Here is a 17,029-nt window from a genome sequence, read left to right as displayed (position 1 = left end):
GGCAGTGAACGGAGAGACACTAAATGAGCCATTCTCTGGTTAACATTGTTTGATGCGATATTTCTCATGGATGCATTATAACTATGGAATTAGGTTAAAGCTTTGCAACTGACAGTTCATGTCGGTTAAGAATACTCCTTTAGGAGTATCCTCTGATTCCCTAGGGGATGGTGGGGAAGAAGGTGGTCTCTTTCTTTACGAAAGCTTTTAAAGTTCTTAAGAATAAGGTTCCACTGAGAAATTATCTTTAGCAACAGGAACTACAAGAAAATCACTTTAGGGCTGCTTAGGTATAAATAGTCAGAGCATGGCAATAGGGACAGGCTAACTAAAGTTGCCATCAGTGAGGTCTTTGCTAGCGTGGTGTTGAGTGCGAGCATTAAGCACGTGAGTTACATCCAGGCATCATTCTGCACCAAAAAAGCATTATAAGAAAGATCACTTCATACAAAACATAGGAAGGAGCAGGAGTATTTCTCTATCTGCAGAATATTTGCTAATTAAGCTTTAGCAATGGCACACCTGAGTGTGCAAATGACGGTTAATGGGATTGAGCAGTTGTAAGACCTTCATTTGACTTGCAGAGCTTTAGTCAACAGTGCATGAGTGACAGAACCCAGGTCACCTGAGCTGAACTGAGAGGTCCAACTCCCTTTTCAGCTCAGACTAAGCAAACCTGACGTGGAAATTGGAGAGATGATGAATGCACAAAGCCACCTTAACTCTTGTAAACTGGATTTCTTTTAGTCTTTAAAAATTATTTTATTGCTTTCTGCAAAGAATCTGCTGGGAAAGTTCGGTTTTTGTGACTGAACAGGGTGGATAAGTACATCTTGAAATATTGTCAAGGAACAAGATGCATCTTGTTTTAGCAGTTTTATTTGGTCCTCAATGGCCTCTAAACTGTGGAAGGGGTGGAGTGCTTTTGTTGATTTAGCAACAAGAAAGGAGCTAACAGATTGGAAAGACTTCTGGATTTCACTGCCCCTTTCGTATCCATCACCTTGCCTGTAGAATACAGGGATCACTTTTGCGGTTCCTTTCAAAGTCGTTCCCGTTTCACCTCATTTCAGTCAAAGGCACAAGTTCCACTCGTCAATTAAGCAAATGTTTTAATATTGCAAACTGGTTGCACATTCTAGCTTCATTTGAGGCTCAGGATGAGAAGCTATACGAAAGCTTCTTGTTGGCTATGACAGATAAAAGCGCAAAATTATGAAAACAATTAAAAAAAAAAATCATTGAGTGATTCAGTTTGGAAGGGACCTTGGGAACTCATCTATTCCAACCTTCCTGCTCAGAGCAGACACAGCCGTGATGTCAGATCAGCTTTCTCGGGGTTTTGTGCACTTGGGACTTGAGTATGTTCAAACCAATGTTTGAAAAGCAAAGAATTCCTGTAAGAGAGACTTAATTCTTTATAATCAGTACCTTGTTGCGAGCAGTTAACAGCAGATGCTTGAAGGGTTATCCTCTAGCTGTCCATGTCATACAGGTGGGATCTTCCTCCACGCTGGTGATGACGGGAACCTGCGTTGCCTTGCAGCTCCGCAGTTGTTCAAATTTATACCTCAATATTTTGTGTTTCTGACATTACTAAATATTGACAAGGAAGTAAAGACTTCTGCAGCTCATTTTGTTGTTGAGATTAACAAAGAAGAAGAGAAACTTGCTTGTTTACATAGAGCAGGGTGTAAACAGAAGTTCTTGAGGAAGTTCCTCGCATACTCGTATTTGGCAAAACATTTGCAAGCTTTAGTCTGCTGCTTTGCTGTGTCTTGGTTTTTCCCTCCTTAAGGTCTCTGGTGTCAAACAAACTTTGGGAGAGCATTTTGTGAGCATGGGTTCTCCTCTAGCCAAGTTCTAATGTTTTTCTTCTCTCAGTCCCGAGAGAGCAGAGAGGTGCTCCCTTTCAGATGTTTTGTGCAAACTATAAATAATGGTTGCCCACATAGGTCTGATTAGACCACAGAGTAACTGGGACAGTTGCTTTACTGAGAGAGAGACACCGCACTTTGACATAATAACTGTCATTTATGACAAAATATCAAGTCTGAAAAGGAAACTTATTCTTCCTAGCTCCTCCCGCATTCTTCATATCGTTTCAAAGCCAGCTTGTCCTACGGTCAGACTATGGGAACTTGAAGCAACGCTATGAAACCCAATTAGCTGGTTGTCTTTTTTAGTCCTTTTCAATACTTACTTCACCATAAGTGAGTAGCACCACTTAGCGCTCTGGATAGAGGCTGCCAGTTCTTTTCCAGCTTAAAGGTATATACAGGACAGCTTGCAGCATGAACCCAGGACTTGAATTTGTCACAGAAGCTCTGCCAGAGAGATTTTCATGAAAAGTTTATCATAGTAAATAAAAGCCTTGAGTGAATGCAGCCCTGCAGGACAGCATGGTCTGCAGTTGTGACAGTTCTGCTTATAAAAGTATAATGAAGCTACTTATAATAAACCAATACTACTTAATATACCATGCATATGTAATATGCATGTTATTAGCATGCATACTTTCTATATAATATGATATACAATATATACATATGTTAGGAAATTCTGTTAATAGTAGTTTTATGTATTTGAAATCCTTAAGATTACTCATCCTCAGCTGATGCTGGGAAGCTGGAGGGGGAGGTGCTTTAAACAGATGCTTCTGATGCATGGATAGTGGCCCAATAAGAGGAGTTTTCTGCAAGTGCAACAAGAATTTCACACAGAAATGTTCTATTTATTTCTTTCAAACCACATATTACAAAAGAAGGCCGAGAATACATTCTTCTCAATGTCTTACATTTAATATCTTTTATTCTGGGATTTCAGAGTGCTCTGCAATCATGAATTAAGCCTTTAAATACCTACATCATGGGCTTCTGCATCTAATCCCTGAGTCACAGATGAGTAAACTGAGTCAAAGTGAATGACTTGCTCAAGGTCATACAGTATGTCAGTGAGCACAGGCAGAATTAGAAAGCAATTGTTTCCTCTTTCTAACCACTGAGCAATTGGTTTTTTTTATAACCTAGAAGTCAGTCTTCTGTCATTCTACCATCTAGAAGTCAGTCTTCTCCCTACCACTGCTGAGACCAACTTCTGGAGGTAGATGGATTGCCTTTTTCAATCTTTCTTTTCTCCAGTGTTTTGTGTACAGTTCATAAACACTGTCGTTTAAATAAAGAACTAAGGATTTTTCTGTAGCCCTTGTATAGTGTTCAATCACAGGAAAAAATAAGGGAACAAGAAACGAAGGTAAACTACTAGGTCTTGCTAAATAACTTGCTAGGGGTTTTTAGGGAGGAAACATTTAACTGTCACATGTAGAAGAAGAATGAACCATCTTTGATTGTTTTGGTGGGGCATCTTTCAGTCTATAAATATTGTCTTCCTTTATCCTAACAAAGATGTTTGGAGAGCTTCAGGTTACTGTTACTTTTGTTTGTCACCAGTAGCACTGCTTGATGCCGCTATAGGACTTGCCATTCTTCTATTAAGGATGAGGTGTGAACACAAAAGCTGCTGCACTTGTGGCTATAGCTCGCCAGTATTTTCAAGGCAGATTTGAGCTTGCTTTGTGTGCCACCATAGCGAGTTCTAAAGCTGTGATGGCTGTCGGCAGAACACCGAGCCCAAGCAAGTGAGTTTTTCTGGGAGGCTGAGTGCTGCGCTTCAGCCCCCTCCTTCCAGTCAGCGGAGAGCACACGCACGCTAACTGTCCCTCGACAGCTTGAAGGGATAGATGCACCTTCACTTGTCTGGGTGGAGTACCTCGTTGCTCTCATACTCAGAAGTCACTAACTGCAGTGCTGAATCCTGAAGTTAAAGCTAGGATGTCCACAGGGCAGGGAGGCTAAGCCAAGCCGAGTACATCTCTCCCCTCTAACTGGTGCTGCTAAGCTTTCAAGCAAACAGCAATGATGATGATTTGAATCTTTTCTACTAAGATGCGTGAATTTGCATGAATTTTAATCGCTTGGTTTGGGTGGAGTTCGTTAGATGCACAGACTGCTGACCTCTTGTAAGCAGATTGCGTTAATACGTAGCTGTACTCCCTCGCTGCGAGACTGGCAGCAGGCCAGAACCAGGTTTCTGGTTTTCCCTGTGATGAAGTTTGTGGTGCTTCACAGGCAACTGCACTTCACCCAGTCTGCAGGCTTGGGCCTCTGGTAGGTAGAGGCTTGCTGAGCAAGCGACAGCCATGTGTCCTTTGCAGAGTTCCAGCGGGTTTGCTTGGGGGACAGTCTGTTCAGGACTGAGAAGTGGACCCGACAAGGGAGCTCTGAGGAAGATGGGTCATTTAGTACCTGGCTGACCCTGTCCCCTCCAGACTGGTACACGTGATGGAATAGGATTTGATCATCTCCTGTGAAGAGGAGAAGGTTCGCTAGTGTCTGTCTGAAATAAATCCAAATGTAGATAGCTCATTACAAATTTTGTACATCAAGATTAATTTCTAAAGAAATTATGAAATGTTTTTCTCGCAGGACTTGTCTACTGCCAGTGGATATCAGTAGCCAGCAATTCTTAACAGCGTAAGCCTGGCAGCGGAATTAACAGTTTCATTTTGCATAATTCTGCTTAAACCAGAAAGGCAATTATATTAATGCACCACTTCTGCAGGCACACACTGTTCACTCTAAGCATGATTCTAGGTCAGTTTTGCCTGCTGTCATGATATTTATGTTGTTGTTTTTTAAAGCCTCAGCTACTGAAAACAGTTGATTACATGGCCATGTCAGTATATTTCAATTTTAATGAAAAAGTTTTAAATCTTCTAACTGAAGAGATGAGCTTTAAATAAGTGAACTGTCAAATATGAACAGTAAGCATCAAGTATGGCTGCACAATAACTCATATTTTAGCTCTGTTCAGTGTATTGTAGGGCAGCTTGTACACTGAGGTGCACACAGAGGCATAGTGAGAGTGATGTTTTGCTTATAAATTTATGCTTAAAAAAGATCAAAATCCTAAGAGGTCTTTAAAGTTGTTTCTGGGACAGATGATAAAATAGAGAAATGTGGTGAAGAGGATGCATGATTGCACAGTGCATCATGTGGTGGTGTCAGGAAGACATCCCAACACATGCTTCCCCTGTGATACAGTGCACCCCTCTGGTTTCCCAATAATTTATTTACAGCCTTGTGTAAATTCTCCTTCCTGGGAATTCAGTTAAAGTTGTCATTAAAATAGTCTCTTTTGGTTCATCCTTCTCAGACTCTTCTCTCATGACACTCTCATTTTAGCCTTTTTTATTTTAGAATTTAGAGCTCTCGGCACTTCTTTCTTGGCTCGGACTCTACCAGGGCTGTGGCCTGCCCCTGCTGTTGCTTAAAAGCAAATGCTCGTCCTCTTACATGACTTTTCTTATGCTGTTGGGATATCTGTAGACACAATGGCCTTGTCATTCTGCCCTGAGGTAAATGTATTGGCAAATGTTTGAATCTATTCACTTTCTGACATGGTAACTAATTTATTATTCCCTGGTGAGATCATTGGAAATCAGGATATTCATGGTAACCTCAGCATTTGGAGGAAGAGATATCTGCTTGGGTCCTAAGTGAGGAAATAATTGAGGTTCATTAATACTCATTAAGAAGGACACTTTTTCCTTTTCATCTTGTTGTCAGTTGACGCAGAAAGTTATCTGTCTGGTGTGCTTGGATTCAGCTGGGGGAAAGACAAAGTCAGGGATGGAAATTTCAAGTCAAGCCTGATAGGCAAAGTGATAATTAACAGAAATTAAAGAAAAGCTGTGACTAGTCAGCATATGTAAAACACACAGTCTATGCTTTTGCTGTGCGGAGTACTGAGTGTGTAACTCTTCTGCTCTCGTGTTTTCTAGCCTGTCAAATGTACACCTCTTCCTACAAGTGAATTATGGTCCCAGCGACATGCACCACTCACCAGTGCTTCCAGTGGTGCAGAACTGAAAAAAATAACCCCATCCATTTGTGTACACGGTGCGCGCTTGTCTGTTGTGTGCATCTGATGGTATTTGTGTATGCCCAGATCAGTCTCTCCTAGATCTGTCTGACACTTGGAAATATTATGAGACTGCCCAAAATATTTACCAGAGGGCATTAGCAGATTGAACTGAACAAGGCATAGTTAATTTATAATGCTATTCCAAAATGGAAAGCCTAAAGGCAGATGATGGATTAAAGGTTAAGTAATTGGGGTCTCAGCCTGATTCTGTATTAATCTAGTTGTGTTGATATAGTTGTATTTACAGAATTCAGAGAAAGTCCTTGAAGTTCCCTGATGAGTGATGCCTTTTCCCTTATTTAACTCCTCTGTTTCTTCCTTTCCCTTACACCTCACAAAATAAAATAACAATCAAAAACATAAAAAATAATCCCAGACACTTGAATCTCTAAGCTTTTTACCATGGCTAATCCTGTTTTGCCAATGCCTTTCAAGTGGTTTGACTCCCCGCCCCCCCAGCAGTAGATGCTGGTGATTACCGTCAGTGGACTGTGCCTTTCAGAGGAGTGTCGTTAGGGGGAGGCTGTCGGGCCTCAGAACACGAGCCTGTCGATCTTTGCGTAAGTGCAGAACAGATCTTTCTTATCTTGTGCAAGTTACCAATAATTCTCAATGTAGGCAAGCAGGGGCAATTTTTTACACATGACCGTACTGGATTTTTTTCATCTTGGTGATTTGAGTCTCTTTAAAATGAGGACAGCTCTAAAATAAATTCATGTCATGCTAGGAGATGTTCCTTTTTGTCATTTTACCATCGTAAACATCCATCTTAGAAGTTCAGTTGTAGATGCCAATAAGGAAGACACATTGCTTAAAATACCAGGCCTGAAGAGAACATAACGTGAATACACCGCATTACTGCTGGTACCCAAGGTAACCCGGCTGCTCAGGCGTAAATTTAGTTCAGAGATCATGTGCTGTCTTGTGTCTCAGGCAGGTGTCAGCAGTGTGTATGGCTGAGGGACAGCTGCCCCTTAGGTTGCAATTAAAGTTCTGTCATTTTAACCATAAACCGCTCTTGCCTTTTCAAATTTATTACCATGGTGTCTGTAGTGAGGTTAAAGAGAGTGGAGAACCTACATATAGCAGCCTTCTATTCAAGTAAATCTCGTAAGTTAATTAAAATCACACTGTTCTTGTATAAAACATGCACGTGTCTGTCTTGGAGTTTGGTGCTATTGCAGAAATTCTGTGTTTGTCTTACGAAGCTGATCATCGTACAGAGTGCCAAGTGCTGATGCACAGCGGGGCCAGGATGCTGCAGATAAAGGAGCAAATTCTGGGCGAAGACCTTGCAACCCCCTGATGCTGCATGTCTTCTGGAAAGGTGCTGGTGCTCACCCTGGAGGGTCCTGGCCAGTACCTGGACATTAACAGTCATCATCCACAAATTTTGGTATGAATCAGATCACCTAACTCTTCACAGTTCCACACTTGCATATTAGTGCTCTCCCCTCTGAAACCGGCTCCGATTTTATCACTTATTTTGCAGTCAGATGCTGGTTTTGAAAGCACAAAATGAAATGTATGAAGAAAAAAAAAATTTTTTTCTGATAGTATGAGCAGCAAAGTGAAGAAGGGTGAAACAGCCTGCAGTCACTGTTACAAGTCCTGTTGATTTGTGGGTTGACCATCACAGTTCTATAAAGCAAAAACAAACCATGCAAAACTTAGAGAAATAAGTCTCTGGCATTGCATGTATTTTTCTAGTAAATAGTATTAAATTTAAAATTAAATTCCTCTTTGTCTCTTCCCAGATTCTGCAACTAACTTGTATGGTTTAATTTGTGAGGCGATTCATACTGTATCACAGTATGTTTAGTTACTGTAGTAACAGAGTACTTGCGAAAGAGCATAGCTGGTGTAGTATAACTTGCTAAAGTTGTGGTGCAGATATTTTGCTCAAGACAGTACTCAAAATAAAAAAATCCTTCCCTGGGATAAAGGATCCAGCAGCTGAGTTAATTTTATGGCACTATTGTAGTTCCTTCCTTTGCTTGTTGGGGGAAATGCGGGTATGGCTGGATTTCTTTTGTTATTGACACATCCTCTTATGTTAATATCTCACGTTACTCTCCTCGTTATGAAAACTATGATTTGCTTTGTGGATGTCTTGTTTATCACAACGCTCCTGTGAAGCCTGCCAATGCAGGGAAGGAAGCAATCACTAGCAAATACATAATGCAGGAGCTAAATAAGATCATACTGAAATATCGTGTGGTATTATATATTATATGAAAGCTTGCTCTACATATTGACATGATAGTAAGGAATTATTCCACTTTAAATCTACTTGTGTTTGTTGTCAAAATTGTAATTAAAAATACATGCATGCAGTATAAAAAATACTGAATAATTCTGGAATCATACTTAATTTACCAGTGAATGTCATTTGATTGATACCATAAATGATATTTAATATCCTGAGACTAAATTTACTACTGCATTAAATAGGTCACAACTTTAATCATAAGTCATAGCAAAATACACATTTGTTGCTTTAAAGTGGTTCAGTGGAATTAGTGAAAGCAGCCTAGATCCCCTCATAAGCTATCTGAAGCTAAGCCAAAAATAGTGGATGTTAATTCCATTTCTATCCTAATCCTTTCTCTGCTTGTCTAACAATTTTCTAAATATTCATCGCAGGGTATCTGCCTCAAAGTTCATGCTTTCTTGTTTGTGTATTCAGGTACTTGTTTCCTTTGAATTTCCAAACAAAAATCTCTCAGATCAACTCAGAACCTACAGTAGGTATTTTTGAATAAAATTACTTTCCTATAAATTATGTATTTACTTTTTAGAATGCCAAGTTAAGCAGAGAGTCTTCTCTGCCCAACATGCACAAAAAAGTTGTTTCAGGTCCGTAAGTACCGCCTGAGTCAGCTCTCGTTATATCCATGTTTCACGTGGGTAACCCATTCCCAATGAGCCGATTCACAAACTACAATGGTGTTGCACATCTGTGAAGTTACAGTAGAGAGGTTCCATGCTTTAGGGTTTGGGTTGGTTTTTTAGGTTGGTTGTTTTTTTTAAAAGTTTGTCCCACCATTCTGGGTACCTGCCTCCAGCCCCTCCTCGGGGTACGTGTTGGGGTACCCATCCGGATACCTCTGCTTCCTGCCCCTTCTCTGAAGGCATCAGCTGGATGCAGTCTGAGGTGGGAAGCAGAGCACCTCTAGAGTGGCTACATGTGGTGTTGTCTCTTCCGTAGGGTTGTGTCTCTACAGGCAAGAATTTTTGTGTACCCTGGGAATCAGCGCCAGTGATGCACGTGTGAAACGCAGAGTTTGGGAAGGTGGGTATGGGATTACACGCTGTTTCCAAAGTCTTAGGAAGAGGGGTGCTGCTGGTGTAGGTTTGCTCTGGGTTTGTGCCACTAGTAAGTTTGTGTTTCTGAGGAGGGAAGCGGTGCTCCGCTTCCTCCCGGTGCGGACGTTGGTGTCGGTCTGGCTGGGTGGGTGATTCGATGTAGTGAGAGCTAAACCAGTTTTTAAAAAAAAAAAAGAAAAATCAGGGTCCACAAGCTGCTGTAGTTTGTGGCACGCCTGCATGCTCACTTGCGCTACTGCCAAATGCTGTGGCAACATCTGGCTGCAGCAGAGGCGAGGAGAGGCTGAGCCAGCCGCTGGTTTGCTCTGCAGCCATCACCCTCCACGCAGAGCCCCTCATGCGCGAGTCCAGCCCGGGGCCCTGCCTCTGCCAGGTGGGCAACGAGTGCTGGTTGTGTGAGGCCTCGTGGGTCTGCAATAGAAACACGGGGAAAGCAATAGGTGGCCCATAAGTGGGGAAGAGCTCAGGCTGTCTGGGAAAACCCCATGCACCAGTACAGGCTCAGAGTGGACCTGCTGGAAAGCAGCTCTGCGGAGAGGGACCTGGGTGGATGACAAGTTGACCATGAGCCAGCAGTGTGCCCTGGCTGCCAAGAAGGCCAATGGGATCCTGGGGTGCATTGGGAGGAGTGTGGCCAGCAGGTCGAGGGAGGTTCTCCTTCCCCTCTACTCTGCCCTAGTGAGGCCCCATCTGGAGTACTCTGTTCAGTTTCGGGCTCCCCACTTCAAGAAAGATGAAGAGCTACTGGAGAGAGTCCAGCGGAGGGCTACAAGGATGATGAGGGGACTGGAACATCTCTCCTATGAGGAGAGGCTGAGGGAGCTGGGCTTGTTTAGCCTGAAGAAGAGAAGGCTGAGAGGGGACCTGATAAATGCTTATAAATATCTTAAGGGTGGGTGTCAGGAGGATGGGGCCAGACTCTTTTCAGTAGTGCCCAGTGACAGGACAAGGGGCAACGGGCACAAACTGAAGCAGAGGAAGTTCTGTCTGAACATGAGGAAGAACTTCTTCGTTCTGAGGGTGACGGAGCCCTGGAACAGGCTGCCCAGGGAGGTTGTGGAGTCTCCTTCTCTGGAGATATTCAAGACCTGCCTGGACAAGGTCCTGTGCAGCCTGCTGTAGGTGCCCCTGCTTCGGCAGGGGGGTTGGACTAGATGACCCACAGAGGTCCCTTCCAACCCTGAACATTCTGTGATTCTGTGAAAACGTAACTTTGGGTTTCAGCACGATAGGAAGGTGCATTTTTCCAAAAGATGCTGCTTCATCTTGTTTGAATGGGGCTTTGTTTTCTTTTTTACTTTTTTTTTTTTTTCCCCATCCTTAACCATGTCCTGAAGTATTGGTTGAGATGCTGTTTTACTTGACTGATAATTGTTTAATTGTTACCATTGTTTTTAAGGTCCAAAAGCCATAACATAATTTTGAAAATTGTGCTAGTATGGAACACTGGTCTGCCTGAGCAAAGATGTTCAAATGCTGTTGATGATTGCTGGTTATAATGTTATAGATGTCTTTGTACGTGTGTAATATATGTAGCATTGGCCCATGTTTGGTCTTGATCTCAGCTGCAGTTGGAGTCTACGTGGCTGGGGCAAAAATAAATCTCTTCAGAGTTCTCTCTGCAGGTTTCATTGCAAACATCACACCTGGGTGTTGTTTTCAGTGATGTCAGTACCTTTGGACTGTTTCATTCATCTGAATGTGTTTCTTCGCACTGAGGTGACGAGTCAGTCTCAAATTCGCATCACTTCTTCGAGCTACAGAGGTTTCTGCAGTGAAGCTACATAAAGCAAACAGAGGCCTTGCTGTCTGTGTATAGATACGTATTTGAACCTCGTAAACTTTGTGAGAGTGCTCTTCAAAGTTTGCGCAGCTTTATATCATCTGTAACAGGATATGTTTGGAGCTGCCTTTCACCTGAGACTCAATATTTGTGACTGAGGATTTCCATTAGTAAATGTTGTTTCATCCCAGTGCAGGTGTTACCTTTTAAAGAGATTAAATGCAAGGTCCTCACTTTGCAGACAGCTATGCTCTGGTGTTTAATCCTGTTGACTCCTCTGAGCTCTGCGTGGCAGACTATACCCACAGGTGTAAGTGGCTGCAGCATGGGTAACACGCTGGAGGAGAGGAGCGCCGGGTTTCAGAACTGTCGCTTTCCCAGTGCTTGCTTCTCTTCTAAGTGCTGAGTGAGGTTTTGCAAGGGGTTTTGAAAAACGTGCAGAAACACATTGATGGCCAGCCTGGCAAGAAGTGGTTGCTTTTGACCGCAGCTGTGCTCGGCAGTGCCTCTAACCCAGGAATCTGAAATTGCATTCCTGGAAGAAAATATGCTTTTGTGTTGTCCTTCGATGCCACCAGCCTGCCGAGTCCCACAGGCCAGAGAGGTTGCGGTGTACAGAGCAGGCTTGGTGCAGCTGGAGTCTGTGATGAGTTTAATTACTAACTGAACAAGCACGTAAGAAGGAGGGGAAACTGCCTTTTTTCTGCATACAGTCCAAGTTTGAGTGAACCCTAACGCTAGAGGATATTGCTGTCAATCACAAGTCCCTGCTACACAGCCCACAATGAGAAGCTTCTCAAAGAAGTCATTGCAAATATTGTGTTTTTTTTAATGTTGTCTTGCTCAATTTAATTTCATTATGGAAAACAGCAAACAGAAGTGGATTTCAGGTGACGGGAAAGTCACAGCCTGAACTATTAGCTTGCCAAAGTTAACAATAAAAATGGAATGACGGTGTAAGCACTGATACCTCTCCAGATCAGCAGCAGAGCTCTTGGTCTGTGGATGGAGCAAAAGGCATGCTTTTTATCAGTTGTGTTGGTAGGTGACTCTTTGAGCCTGTAAATATCATATTAAAAGGATCACTAGTAAAAGCTTGTCACTGAGAGGTTTGACTGTGAGCCCTTGCAGCCACTGATCTCTTGGTGTTACGAGTGAATTTTCCCATTACATTTACAGAGCGCTTTTGTCCACCTCCTGTAGGTACCTTTCTTATTCCACACATTCATTTTTATTTCAGTGATACGGTTCACAAGAAACTGTGAAGGTTTCTGTAGGAGTCCCGCGAGGGAGGCACAGTGTGTTGAGTGCATCTGAGGGCAAGTTCTCTGAACTGAGAACTTGTGGCTTCCGCTATACTTCTGCACACAAAATACCAAGTAGTACTTGACTTGGAAGCAGAGAATAAAGGCTCTAGATTTTTCTCTTCCACAGAATGGGTTATTTTAGGAAAGAGATATATTTTTATGTATGTGTGTAGATACAGATATGTGAGCATATTAAAATAACCCAGTTGTACAAATGTTGAAAGACCTCTGTGACACCAAAGGAATGTGCATAGTCAGTCAGAGGAAGTGCTAACATAAACGTTAACAACATAGAGTCAGCATATACCAACCAGTAGAAACAAGTGTTTTCTAACAATAAAAGTGGCTGAGTGCACTAAAAAAAGGACAAAGGAGCCACAATACTTTGGTTAAGGATTTTCTTGTTTTGTTTTCACCCTGCTTGTGGTGCAGTGAGTATGTACCTTCCGCAGCCAGTGTGAACTTGTGGATTCGCAGAGGTGACTGGCACAAGAAGCCCAAGCCACGCACCGAAGCATGTTCTCCTAACAATCGCTGTGCTGAGGTGCACGCTTGCCACACAGCTCAGTGGTTCCTAGGGGAGCTTCACCTCCAGCCTTTCTCTGGAGGTCCCTCCTTGCTGCCACCTCCTATCATGCCAGCGGTGAGCACAAGCTGGAAAGCCCGCTGACCCTGTTGTGGGCCAGCTGGGTATCTTCACCCCATGCTACCCAGCACTGCTTGTTTTGGGAATGCTGGCACTGACTCCACATGGGCCTGGCAGAGCTCCTTTCCTTGGGTTTCATGTCCTGTCTCCTCTGCCTTAGGTAATCAAACCAGTTTTGTCCACATCTATTGTACGCTTCTGTAGACTCCAGGAAAACAGTTGACTAAAGTAGCAATGATCTTGTGAAATGAAATCCAAAGAAGCTTGTTAGGAAGAGCAGGAGAAAAAGGAAGAACTTGTTCAGTTGTTGAGGCTTTGTTCATGTTTGAAAGCTCCAACAGGATTGGATGACTTCTGAAAAGACAATGTCAAGAGACTAAAAACTGAATAGTTTTTAGTTTTGATGATACAGTTAACATCATTGGCTAACAAACACCGTGGTGAAAAGCTATGTTGTTTAAAAATGCTTCTGTCTTTGCTGAAGTTATGTGGCATCTCTGGATGTCCCACAAACGGCTCCAATAAATTCAGGGGACATGATGCTTGCCAATGTTGAGATTGTTATTGTCAAAAGGTAGAAACCAAGAATATTTTTTTTTCCCTCTGTGTTTTATGAAATGTGAAGAAAACAGAATTTCAGTAAATCCTGAATCTAATTCAGGGAGAAGCCCTTTGTGAAAACCGAAAACGGAAACTGGCCAGTCTGAGTACACAGAGGCTACAGTACAGTGCTTTTTTAAAAGTGTTTGTGAACTGTGAAAAGCAAGAAGCCCAGGCAGAAGGTCAACAGAGATTATAGTTTCCAGTGCATGTATTTCCTTCTCAAATTTCTTTTGTTCTCTCCACTATTTCTTGCAGATCTCTCTTTTTTGCCATGTCAGCTGACAGCCACCAGCTCCACACTCATTCCTACCAGGATGCACTAAGTTCTGCTTGTCACGGCCTCTTGAATGTCAACAGTCATCCCCTGTCGAAGAGTTCCTCAAGTCTGGCCTGTACCAGGCAATCAAGTTTAGAGGAAACGCAAAGCAATAAACAGGAGCTGAAGAAAAGCCACAGTAGCACCATCTGCCATAGCCTCGGAAATGAGAGTGATGCCAGGAGCATGCCGAGTCCTGGATGGTCCTTCTCGCAGCCTGGGAGGATGGGACTGGGATCAGTGGTCCAAACCATAAGCAATCAGTCAGCCAAGGACAATTCACAGAGCAGAACTAAGACTATGAACCATTTTCTTATTGCTGAACAGTCCCCAGTATCCTGGGAAGCGGAGGACACCAAGATGCGTGTAAAGAGCAGCACTCTTGAGAATGTTTCTTCGGCCTGCGTTGTACACCAGCAAAGCATGTGTGAAATGGAAGAACTGGGAACTGCCCCTCAGAGAAGCCACTCAGACCTAACTTGCAGTTGCAAACAGCAGACTTATGTCACTCACATAGAAACCAGTGCTGCTCACTCCAGCCTAAGCTCTTCTAGCTGCAGGCATGGTCCACCAGTGGCTAGGATGCCTTACCAAACACAAAGATATGGATCAGAAACAAATGAAAATACATCCCACTATCAAAACCTTGTGACTAATCTTCCAGTTCTACCTAGAGACCAAAAAGTACCCACAAACAGCTTCGACAGCAGTGGTATTCCACATAATACTACTGTTTACACAGATCCTGGAACATTTCATGCTGCTGTTCTGGGACCCCACATGCCTGGAAATGGGTTCTCAAACAGGACAATGTTCAGTCAAGCCACGGGGATTATTCACGGTGGTCTGACTTACGGTAATATTCCGAACTCTGCATACTCCCCCAGGGCGATGACAGTTCATAACAATTCTGCAGGGCCCTGCAATGTAAGGCAGGATGCTTGTGTGAAAGTACATGCCACCGTCCCTGCCTACTGCCATTCATTGCCCATTCCATCTATACAGCTTGTTCCACGGTTGGTATGCTCAGTTAGCGAGTCGGGAAAGGAGCAGGCAGCACCTGGCTATTTTCATTCCTTTTCTACTTCAGACATTCTGACGTATCCTAAGCTGGTGTCTTCAGTAAGTGAATCGGGCCTGGATGCCAAGAGAGTCCTGAAGTGCTGTGGCATTCCTGGAGAGCAACTGCAACATGCTGAATGCTGTGCTCAGCAGGAGGGAGCTCCTCCAGAAACACAGGCTGCCCGTGTTGCCTTTCGTAGCCAGCAAGGTGCAGGCATGGTAATGACAACTAAGGACATGTGGACTATGACTTCTATGAATGATTTAACCAAAGGACTGAGACCAGCTCTTGAGCGCAGAGATGCCGAGGTGCAAACTCTCCCCACCATGGAATGCAAATCTGTGGCCACAAGCCCAGCAGCTGCAGTGGAAGGCCACTCGCACGTGTTCCCAGAGGTGAACCTGGAGCAGGACTTGGAGGCCCCCAAATCTCCAGTTCGTGAAGTCAGATGGGATGATGAAGGAATGACGTGGGAAGTGTATGGGGCATCTGTGGATCCAGAAGTCCTTGGGTTGGCCATTCAAAAACATCTCGAGATTCAGATAGAACAATTCCAGACAGACCCTGCTCACCTGGCTGGGAAAAGTAATGAGGAGCCATCTTCTGGCAAAATGGGGAAAAAAAGGCCTTTCAGAACAATGATGCATTCCCTAAGATATCCGAGCTGTTGTGCTTGTTCCAGTACTGCAGTGGAGTGAGCACAGCCGTAGGACAGCTGTGCTGCTTTTAAACTGTAAATAAATGCTGACTTGTGAACAGAGTACGTGGGACAAACCACTTCAGGATAAGTAGGAAAAGTTCAGCAACCATCAAATATGCATCAAAGCAAGGAAAAACTCATGGTTGGGCCATGTAACAGAGGACGTGAGGTTGTACCTACGTCATGCCATCTGAATGCTCTTGACTGTGTTTAGTGTAGCACTGGTTTATTCTTCTGTTAGTTTTAAATCATGCTGTAAGGAATGAGACTTCTTTTCTAAATGATGCATCTTTTTAAAATGATTTTTTTCTGTATTTTAACAATTTAGGGATAGAAAACACAGTTAGGAAATGATGCTTTAATCAAAGTTCTTAGCTTTCAATCCTAATCCCTTAAATTGTTTTGGGAGCTACTTTGCTGTTATTTTATAATAATGCTGACTATAAACCCACTTTAACTGTAGACAAAATGACAAACTAGTGTAATGCTATATGACAAGGAATTGTAACTTTTGCTACATAACTCTCCGATGTAATTTTGATATTGCTTGTCTGAACTCTTCCCTTTGCAAGCTGATGTACGGCTGGAGGATGCTTCTACAACTTCCAAATTAGTTTGTAGTTATGATGAATTACACTCTAAATATCCAGAACTGATGTTTACCAAGTGATTGACACAAATGTGCGATACTACCAAAGGTGACTCATGTAATGTGAATTACTTATTGAATGCTTCTTTTAGAGACATGAAACAAAAGCTGTTCAGATTAGTCCATCACACTGTCATACCCTCAGATCATAAGCAATTTTGTTTGACTTTTATTAAAAGTGATTTCTAGTGATTTCTTTCTACATCCGTCTATCCTGAACAGTGGTTATTTTGTTGTTGCATAAACCACAGGCGACAGTTTGCACGTAAGCTTCGCTCCTCTTGTGCTCCCTGTCTGGTCTGACGTCAGGCACCTGCTGAAAGCGAGACTGTGTGTCTTCACCAAAGTACAGCTCGAAGGTTATTTGTTCCGAGTGCCCTGAGTATGTGGGCAGCTTAAACATTTCTTTTCTCCCAAAATCAGCTTTGCAAACAGTTTCCCAGTGAGAAACATTTATGATACTGTAACACAGCTGTAGCGCAGGGCCCGTTTGAAGTGAAAGGTTTGTCAAGGAAGCTGAGACTATTATTTCCAGGGTCATATGTGGCCTTTGGTCAACATCTAAGATTTGTCAGGAAAATAGAAATGTGCAACATTTTTTGATGAAGAGAGAGCAGGAACATTCATTTCTGTCTCAAAGAAAAACT

General features: G+C 42.9%; 1 protein-coding gene across 4 annotated transcripts in view; it reads left to right on the top strand.

Annotated features, from left to right (window-relative positions):
* Nucleotides 1-16,774, top strand: part of GPRIN2 (G protein regulated inducer of neurite outgrowth 2) — a 28,701-nt gene extending 11,927 nt beyond the window's left edge. For 2 of the 4 annotated variants that reach the window (XM_075423011.1, XM_075423013.1), the window contains exon 2: nt 13,910-16,774. In XM_075423011.1, coding sequence (XP_075279126.1) covers nt 13,926-15,731 — 1,806 coding nt within the window. In that variant the 5' untranslated portion in view covers nt 13,910-13,925 and the 3' untranslated portion in view covers nt 15,732-16,774. Of the gene's footprint in view, nt 1-7,335; nt 7,382-9,196; nt 9,281-13,909 lie in introns of those variants that run through there. The other 2 variants (XM_075423012.1, XM_009944510.2) reach the window with 2 other exon arrangements.
* The last annotated feature ends 255 nt before the right edge of the window (nt 16,775-17,029 follow it).

The sequence above is a fragment of the Opisthocomus hoazin genome, chromosome 6 (assembly GCF_030867145.1).
Source record: "Opisthocomus hoazin isolate bOpiHoa1 chromosome 6, bOpiHoa1.hap1, whole genome shotgun sequence".
Taxonomy (NCBI): Eukaryota; Metazoa; Chordata; class Aves; order Opisthocomiformes; family Opisthocomidae; genus Opisthocomus; species Opisthocomus hoazin.
Note: the sequence above shows the minus strand (reverse complement) of the source record. Positions and strands in the feature narration are given on the sequence as shown.